The sequence below is a fragment of the Choloepus didactylus genome, chromosome 16, assembly GCF_015220235.1.
Source record: "Choloepus didactylus isolate mChoDid1 chromosome 16, mChoDid1.pri, whole genome shotgun sequence".
Taxonomy (NCBI): domain Eukaryota; kingdom Metazoa; phylum Chordata; class Mammalia; order Pilosa; family Megalonychidae; genus Choloepus; species Choloepus didactylus.
In genome coordinates, this window is record NC_051322.1 from 74,274,139 (window position 1) to 74,283,379 (window position 9,241).

The 9,241-nt window shown below is 53.1% G+C and overlaps 1 protein-coding gene and 1 long non-coding RNA gene across 2 annotated transcripts; both read left to right on the forward strand.

The window, feature by feature from the left end:
- Positions 1–938: 938 nt before the first annotated feature.
- LOC119511123 lies at positions 939–3,326 on the forward strand. Its single transcript, XR_005212156.1, has 4 exons — positions 939–1,282; positions 1,871–1,930; positions 2,698–2,891; positions 3,151–3,326. It is a non-coding gene; the product is annotated as an uncharacterized LOC119511123 (long non-coding RNA).
- A 24-nt stretch (positions 3,327–3,350) lies between these two features.
- LOC119511317 (ral guanine nucleotide dissociation stimulator-like) lies at positions 3,351–5,464 on the forward strand. The gene is made up of 4 exons (XM_037805777.1): positions 3,351–3,464; positions 4,117–4,238; positions 4,823–5,015; positions 5,219–5,464. The coding sequence occupies exons 1-4, from the start codon at positions 3,351–3,353 to the stop codon at positions 5,462–5,464; spliced, it is 675 nt and encodes a 224-aa protein (XP_037661705.1).
- The last annotated feature ends 3,777 nt before the right edge of the window (positions 5,465–9,241 follow it).

Sequence of the window (9,241 nt, forward strand, 5' to 3'; positions counted from 1 at the left end):
TGACTATGCCCTGGTCATAAAACTGACAAGCAGGATTAGCTGGTTCTGAACCTAGATCTGTCTGCATCCAGGCCTTCCCAGGGAACTGTGGGGAGGGATGTGCTTTGGAAAAAGTGTGCAGTGAACAGATGATTTGGTGGAGGAGGCTGGGACTTCAGGAGTACTAAGGGGCCTTCATGGAGGTCTTATCTGTTAAGAAGTGACAGTCAAGGGACTGAAGTTGATGACCTCACTTCCTTGGAGGTACAGTCATCGGAACTCGGAACACTGGTAACCAGGCACCCAGATTCTACCAACTGCCCCCTCCCCAGCTCAGTTAACCCTAGTAGCTCAAGAGAGCAAAATGTTTTCTTGTTGCTTTGGTAGGCCCCGAGGTCCTGACCTCAGGGCACATGATAATGAGACCTGTTTCAATCAATGTAGACATTGGCTCAGCCCTTCTCCACGACGCCGCTCTCCATTGGCCAGGAGATTGTCAAAGGTAAGTCACCGTGGCTCAAGTTCAGACAGTGCCAGCCCTGTCATCCTCCATGGGCAGCCCCATATCACTCTTCCTGTCACTGTGCAGGAGGCAAGAATAGCAGGACCCTTGGGGGCAGTGTTGGGAAACCTGGTGGTCCCTTCATGTTCACACTCCAGCTCATGGGTGTCTGGTGGGATGGCAAGTGGAGATTGTGGGGCAACTGTCATTCCATCCTGGTTCCAAAAGTTGTTGTCTCCATTCCAAGTGGGCTGCAGCTGTGAGCAGACACCCATCTGTGCCTGGCCTGGGTCACAAGGATCCCCCATCTCAAGAATAGGGGTTGGTTTCTGAGGACTCATAGGATAAAGCACTTTCCAGGCAGTGTTGCCAGGAGGTTCTACTGTGACTCAGCTCTGAGAATAATGGGAAGGGACTCATCATTACATAATTCCCTTGCCTCAATTCTCCATTGGCAGCTGGGCCTTTTGCTGCTGGAAGCACTCATGCCCCACTTATTGACCCACATCTCGGGGGGCCTGGGAGAGACGGAGCTACACCTCCCACTACCTACCCTCCCAGTTCCCAGTGCAGCCACTGACCATCTACTCCTGCTCTGCCCTGTCCTAGTGTGCAAACATGTCAGCACTGAAGAGGATGAGGAACAGAATGGAGGGCACTGACAAGGAATGTGCTTTCGAGAAACTCATGGAGCTCCTGGTGCTGGCCGTCCAGAAGGGTGACCGAGCCTACGTGAGCAGCCTGCTAAAATTACAGGGCCTTCCTCTCCATAGAAGAGGTCCTGGCGCAGGTAACCAAAAGGTGAGCACCTGCCCCTCCTCCACCCCCTGATGGCTCTGCCACCCATGAGCTGTGTGTCTGGGGAGGGTCATTGCAGCATCTAGCCTCAGTCTCCTCCACTGGAAAGTGGGGTGGTAGAAGGACCAACCTCCTGAGGTCACTGACAGGTCTCAATGGGAATGTGCTTCCCCATGCTCTGCCCATAGAAAGGGTTGTCAGTGTTGAAGGGTTGTAAATATTTAGAATTTCCCCTCCATGTGCAGAATCTGTGCCTCAAAGTCACTTCTGGACTCCTGTACTCTCAACTATGTGGAGCCATACTTGATGTAGATTGGGCTGGGAATGCTGGGGGCTGGCAGAGGAGCTCCAGCACAACCAGTTATATGGGAACGTACAGTTCAGGCCTTGCCCATTCCTCAAATATATATGAAGAGTCTACTGTGTGCAGGCAATTTTTAATGCTCTTAGCCTACTTCACTGAACAAAGCCGCAGATGTCCCTGAGCTCCTGGGCTTTGCTTCTATTAGAGGGGTCAGACAGCAGCACCAGATGTCATCAGCAGGAGGTTCATCCAGAAAATTACGTGTGACATGTTCATATCCCCTCTAGATATGGAGATAACCACAGATTTGATGCTGGCGATGGAAGAGGCCAGGAATGCTTGAAAAAGTGAGTGAGCTCTGGGTGAGGAGATGGGGGGCTCCTTCCTCACAAGCCGTGACGGGGAGTAGGGCTGGTGGTAGGAGCAACTGGGCAGAAGCCTGGGTCTCTCTCATGATTCCCACTGGAGAGCAGAGTCAGGGCTCCATCCCTGGCAGGAGATCTGGACTCACAGAGACCCATGGGAGGGTTCCTGGGGCTGTGGGTGGAGAGGTCACCTGAGGCTCAGTGTCCACCCAAGCCCCAGCCCCAGTCTGTTTGTCCCTCCAGCCCCCACCAGCCACAGTCCCAGATTAGGAGGTGTGGTGAGAATGCAACTCACAAATCTGCCTCGATGCTGAGGCCTGTGAGCTCAGCTGGTCGGGGTGGGGGTCTTGGCTGTGCTGTCCCTTGATTTTGGGGGACAGAGGCAGTGCATGAGAGTCCCTCACATGGCTGACAAAGAAAGACACATGATCTCAGTGCATGAGCCCCAGATTAAGGTGCCACAAAGGCACAGGGAAGGCTGAAGAGGTAGGATAGGTTCTGTTAACTCATCAAGGAGAGATTTCTGAATTTTCCACTCTATGCCAGGGTGTGCCATCAGCTGAGCAGACATGTCTGCTCCCAGTCCTCATGAAGGTTCGATACCAGGGGGAGGCAGACCAGGGGAGACAGATGGAGAAGTCTGTCTGCTTCTCTGACCCAGGAGCCCCGGCCAGGGAGGGTGGTCATCAGAGGGCAGTGCAGACAGAGTGCCCATTCCCCTCACCCTGCTGCCCACCCTCCACCCCCAGCTCCATCTCCTGCCTCCTGCTGGCCTGGCTGGAAGAGCACCGGGCTGATTTGTGCCGGCACCCAGACTTTTCCAGCCTCAAGCACCTGCTGGCCTTTGCGCAGGTCGCCCTGCCCGGGTCTCCCCTGGAGAGGCGTGCTCACATCCTCCTTTCTCAGTTGCAGAACTCGGAGCCCCGTGAGACCAAGACAGAGGGTGAGGAACACTGGAGGTGAGGGTACTTGAGCAGGTGGGAAGGGGGCTGGGTCCAGGCCTCACAATGGAAACACCAGAGGTTGCCTTTGTTTGCAGAATAAAGGGGAGCTTCAGACCATTCTTATGGGGGACTGCAGTCTGGGAAGGCTCCTTGTGAGTGGGTTGGGTGGAGCTGCTTGTACAGGCAGTGTAGTCATTTAACCCTCTGGAAAGGCCCATAGAAAGCCAGGCCTCTTGTTGCATCTTCCTCCTTTTCCAGCTCCCATGTCAGACCCAGAGTTGCAAAGAGCTGCAATGCCCATCCCAGAGCCAGTTCCATCGATGGCAGGAGACATCATGCCAGCTCCAGAGCAGGAGGCACCTCTGGTACAACCTCCAGGGCCACATGCAGAAGTAGAGCCACTGTGTGATCCAGAGCTCCAGCCACCTACCCCAGCAACCTTCGTTCCACCTGTGGAGATGGAGGCAACTTGGATGTCACCTGCTGTGCCACCTCCTAAGGTTGCATCATCACCGGCTCAGGAGCCCAACCTGGATACATCACCTGCTGGAGTAGCCCTCACAGAGCTGGCAGTAAGTCTGATGCCATCTCTACTGCCAGAGGCCAAATCATTTATGGTCCCTGATCTGGAGCCATCAACATCACCAGCAGCCACATCATCTCTAGAGCTGGAGGTAGCTTCATTACCACAGACAGAGGTGGTGTCCTTGCCAACTATGGCACTGGAGGTGGATAATTCACCTCCAGAAGCATCAGATCCACAGCAGGAAGTGGCTCCCATGACTCCCCTAGTGCCACTTTTAGACCCAGCACAAGTGCCACCTGTGCTTCTCACACCTGGTACCTCACCAGGGTTGGCACAAGCTACAGAGCAGGAGGAAATACTTGTGCCACCTCCAATGCCACTGGCAGAGCTAAAACCAGCACCAGCTCTTGCGCTACCACAAGAGCCTTCCTGCTGCTCACCTGAGAGCCCAGGGCATCCGCTGATGGAGGTGAAGTCTCCCCTCTTGGAGTCCCCACCCAGGCTAGTGGCAGAAGAGTTGACCCGGAGGGATGCAGTGAGCAACTGGTCCCAGGTGGAGTTGGGAGGAAATTTTCTGGCATCTGCTGTCCCTGACTTTCCATTCCTTGACGTAGGGTCCAATGATCTGTGTCCAAATCCCAGTTCCACTCTTCTGCAGCCTGGTGACCTCTCCATCCTCTCCTTCCCTCTTGTCACAGGAACACCAGGTTGCACCAAGCACCCAGCAGCTTCAGGTGGGATGCCCTGATATCCAGTTTGGGCCCATGGAGAAACATAGTGCCTGGTTCGGGGCTGTGGAACACCTCAGCAAGGCCGAGGGGTAAGGCCATGGCAGAAAGTAGGCAGAAGAAGGGGGCACCCTCCCTGCAGCACAGCTCCAGGGAGCCTGTGGCCATGGATCTGGGTTCCCTACAGATCTGTGGCCTGGAGAACCTATGACACTGGGATTCCTTCTGAACAGACAATGGGAGGGAGCCCTGAGCTGTGTCTTCCGGTGGCCTCACAGCAGCCATCTGCCCCATCGATCTTGTGCAATGGAGCTCTGGGCCCTGTTGCCCATTAACTCACTCCAGACCCCCAAACTCCCAAACATTCTCAAGCCTCAGAGCACAGAGCGAGTTACTATCCATGGAGGGCATGTGTGGCTGCCTCAGGGCTCAAGTGTCCCTTTGTGCTAAGCATGTGCTCCGGGTGTCATCTTTTTACCGTTGTGTCCCCTGTCCACACCTGAGCAGCCCTGTGACAGCATTGAGTCCCCCAAGGTACTGGTTTTAGCTATTCCTCAATGAAAATAGGAGATGCTGAGTGATGTCTCTGGATGCTGGAGCCCAGAGGGCAATGGGACCTTGAGGGTGTGAGTGGTATTCCCTGCACCAGCCCCAGGTAAGCCAGTTTTCCATCCAGCCACCAGGAACCCAGCATCGAGCCTCGCAGTAGCAGCACCTCCCAGTCCAGTGCCCAGCTCCACAGTGGCCCTGACCTCAGCAGTGTGGACGCAGCTGCATCAGTCTCTGGACACTTGGTTGGTGCTTCCAAGCCTGACGTGGTGCTCGGCATGACCCTGGACACTGAATGCCCTAATGGCCAGGAGAAGCAGGTCCCTGGCAGCCCCTTCAACCTGAAGGCCCTTCCCCTGCCCTCCCCCACTTCAAGGTGCCCATGTTCTCCTCTCCACACACACAAAGGGGTTCAAGGAATCCCAACTCTGAAACAGAGATTCTAGAAGACCCCTTGAACCTGCCATTGGCCAGAGGTGTCCTGAAGGCTTGTGGGTTTATTGTGATCTCACTGTCCCCCCAGTTTGGGGAGTCAACCCCCCCATCGTCCCTGGAGCTGTCCACTGTCACCTCAACTTCCAGCACCACCTCCTCCTCCTTGGCCTGTGCCCTGCCCTGGGCCCCTCTGAACAGCCACAGATGCTCGGGCTTGCTGCCAATTTATAACAAGCTGATGGACAATCAGTGCAAGGTCCTTGTCAGACTGGAAGTGGATAATAGAAATGCATGCAAGAGCCTCATGGTGAGCTGGGTGGGCGGCCATCCCTAGGGACCCCTCACTCATTCAGGCAGTGAATGTGGGATAACTGACATTTTCCCTCCCTGCCCTCCTGGAGGCAACAAATCTACTGAGTTGGGACAGAGAGAGACATACAAATAGATCCAGAAGAAGCAAAGGAGGTATTCAATGGCAGTCAGGGCTGAGGACAGTGGAATGAGGTGTGAAGCTTCCACTTGGAGGTTGGGCAGCCTGCAAGGACCTCACTGAGGCAGCCCCTGAGAAGGGGGAGGGACAGAATGGACTGGAAAGGCCCAAGCTCAAAGTGTGCGTGACCCACCTTTGGAGCAGTCAGGAGGCCAGAGGTGAAAGATCAGGGGTCAGGAGTAAGGTCAGGAAGACTCAGGGGCTGGGACACATTGGGCCCTTGGTGGGGCAGACCCAGGGAAGCCAGTTAGGGGCTGCTGCTGCCACCCAGGCAGGGAGAGTAGGGCTGCCCCAAGGCGGAGGCCATGAGGGGACCAGATCCTGGATAGATCTACTGATTGAGCCACCCCAGCCCCCAGCACACAGGCCTGATGAGGTGCCATGTTACACTCCTGCTCTGCTCTGCCCTTCTCCTGTTGCCTGGACCTTGGGTGGTTGTAATTAAGTTGTCACTTGTATGACCCTTCATGTGACCAGAGCAGACAGGTGGAAAAGAGGTTCAGAGAGGAAGTCAGAGCTGTGCTAAGGAGGCCTGGGCTTGGCCTCCCCTTCCTGGGTCCTCACTCACCTTGTCCTGAAGAGTGTGGGATTCAGGAGAGATATCTGCATTCTGGAAGGCTTCTTCCAGCTCCAAGATTCCCATCAGGGAAGGCATCTAGGATTGGCGACTGAGGTGTCCAGGTGGGGCAATTTTGACCACTCTCACCTGAGGTTGACATGCTGAAGTCAGAGTCCCCTTTTAACAAGATTTTATGGTTTCAGTGTTTCTTGACTTTTGCCCTTGGGCGGGTTTCATTCAGTGGGATCCTTGGTGGTCTTAGACCTGGGTTGGGGGGCTCATGTATCTTGCAAACACCTGTCCTTGTGGGGTACACAAATGTGTAGTAGTTTGGGGTCACCAAGACCACAGCTGACCCCCCTGTTTTCCTCCCCACCAGAGCTGAAGATTCCAGACACAGCCAATGTCTTTTATGCCATGGACCCTTCAGGCCATCACGCTTTCCTCCTGACTAAGAAAACCTCCCCCATGGGGACCAAGAGCAAGAAGAGAGGCCTGTTCTCCTTCCTGAAAAGGAGGAAGTGATGCAGCTTCTAACTGTCCCTGATGCCAGCCGGCTTCAGGGTCACCCTTCCGGGGCCTGGGTTGTTGGGTGACTCAGCTCTGCCAGGCTGGCAGATGAGAGAGGATTTAGAAAACTCAGCTCTTCCAGGCGGGCCCTTCCCTCCCAACCACCCAGCCAAGTCCTCTCCACCCCAACTCCCATTTTGAGCCCTGAACCTCTCCTCCTGCCTGGCATCCCCCTGCCCCTTGACTGCCTGACCCAAATTCCTACTCACTGCCTCAGGGGGCCCTACACTGACCTCTGGCCAGGGGTCACCACCCTTGAACTTCCCAGTGGTTCCTGCCCTGCCTCACCCTACTACAGTGTTCCACAGGCTGCACCAAAACTTCTACCTTCAGGACCTCCCGGGAGTGAAGGCTTCTCTACCAGCTCTCCCCTGGCCTTCTTCCCTGGGGGACAGAGAGGCCTTTTCACTCCACAAGGAATCATCCATTGAGGGAGGAAGGACCCAGCTGGGTGCCACAGACTTCAAGGGTCAACCTATGCAAGGGCCACATACCACATACCACTGCTTCCTGGGGTTTGCGAGACCCCTGGGCTCAGAGGCTATGGGAGGGTATATTTTGGGTGATCAGGGGATTATTGAAATTTTCTTTAAGGGCAAAGAAAATGTACCACTGGAGAGGGGTAGTATTCATTTTTTGTATACAGCAAATGGTAGGCCTTAATATTATAATAAATCCTGTTTTCTTCAGCTTGGGAGTTGAGGGTTATTTCTTTCAGTACTGTGTTGAGGTGAATGAGATCCTGGCTCTCACCTGGTCAAGTAAGAAGTCATGCAGAGTTATCTATTTATTGTTTGAGAGGGAACCAGGAAGGGCCAGTGAACCTTCCATGGCTTCCTGAAGGAAACACACAAGCCCCCTCTTCCCAGAGCAAATGCCAGAGCAGATGTGCCTTTTGTTGTCAGTCACCTGGCCAGGAGCTGAGTCTGACCATCTGAATTCCCTGGCACTAGAGGTCAAAGGACCTTCTAGGGGGCACAGCCACCTCCTCAGAAACATGCGGATCTTCCAAAATACCATTTGCAAGGACCTCAGTTTCCACCAGGGTCCTTCCTAGGATTGCAACTATATGAATCTTGTGAGAAAAGCAAAACTACAGAGACAGTAAAAAGATCTCAGTTTGTCAGAGGTCTGGGAGCCAGGCAAGATGAAGAGGTGGAGCCCAGGGCATTTTCAGGGGAGTGAAAGTGTTCTGGAGGCTTCTGTACTCCAGAGTGTCTGATGTCATGCATTTGTCAAACCATAGACCTGTGCACGCAAAGCATGAACCCTAAGTTGCACCATCTATTTGCTTTACTGAACCTGTATCAACACTGGTTTGCTAATAAAAGATGTCAATGCCAGGAGAAACTGGGGATGGGGAAACAGTATATGGGAACTCTACTTTCTCTGCAGTTCTTTTGTCGCAAAGTTAGAAGAGTTATATAAAGAAGTTCATTATTTAACACACACCCAGAGAATTTCCTAGAAATTGAATTCCAGTCCTTCCATTTGATGGGTAACTTGAGGCTCAGAGGGGCTAGTGGTACTGGAGCTGGAAGGTGAATATTTTCTTGCTTCCACCCTTTCTACCCACTCCTTTTTCTCTGGGAACTGTACAGGAAGTGTTCCAAAGGCCCTGGTCATGCCTCAAGGAAGGAGGAAATATTTACTCAATCAGAAGGCCCTGCACTGTGGGGCAGATAACACTGGTAGGAACTCTGGCCTGGGTCCCTGAGGGAGGGAGTGGTTTTGGACAAAGCCCCTGCACACATGCCCCAGAGGGTCCTATTCACATTCCTGAGCACTGTGAATGAGTCTTGTGGTCTTGCATGGTTTGGCCCCATGTCTTCTTGGTTCTCCTCCTACATGAAACACATGTAAGCTGTTGCACCTTGCAGAGTGCTACCAGGAGTCCAGCTGCTGCCCGGGACCATGTCTCCTGTACATAAGCTTCCCTACATCACCATTTGTAGGACTGGTCCATGTCTTCCACAGGCATTCTTTTGGCTCCGTAGCAAGGGTGGTAAAACCCTAGAAGCTGTGAATGTGTTCCTGTAGCAGCATAATAGCATATAAAGAGAAGGAATAAATGACAGACTGAGTGTATGAATGAATGAGTGAATGAATTTTAGAAGTAAATGATTTTCATCTTTGCTTCCATAGAAATGGCTTTGATTATGCAGTACTCCACTTAAAGATTCCATGGTCTTAAACAAATAAGTGTTAACTAAGAACACCTATAACTCGTGAATCTGTTTGTTCTCAAAAATTTCAAGCAGTGTATTTATACAGTAACTTCTACCTGTGAGACTAGCATTTGACTATTTCTTACTGCCTCTGATTGTACCTCAAGTTCTGTCAGATGTGCAAGAACTTCCTGCACGGTAGCTTTGAACTCCCACGAGTCCATTGGGCTGCCCCTGTCCTTGCTACTGATCTTTCTAGGCTCTCTCTGGAGATGAGCCCTGAGCATCAGTGGAGGATGAGAAATCTGACCCTCTGCTGCTCGT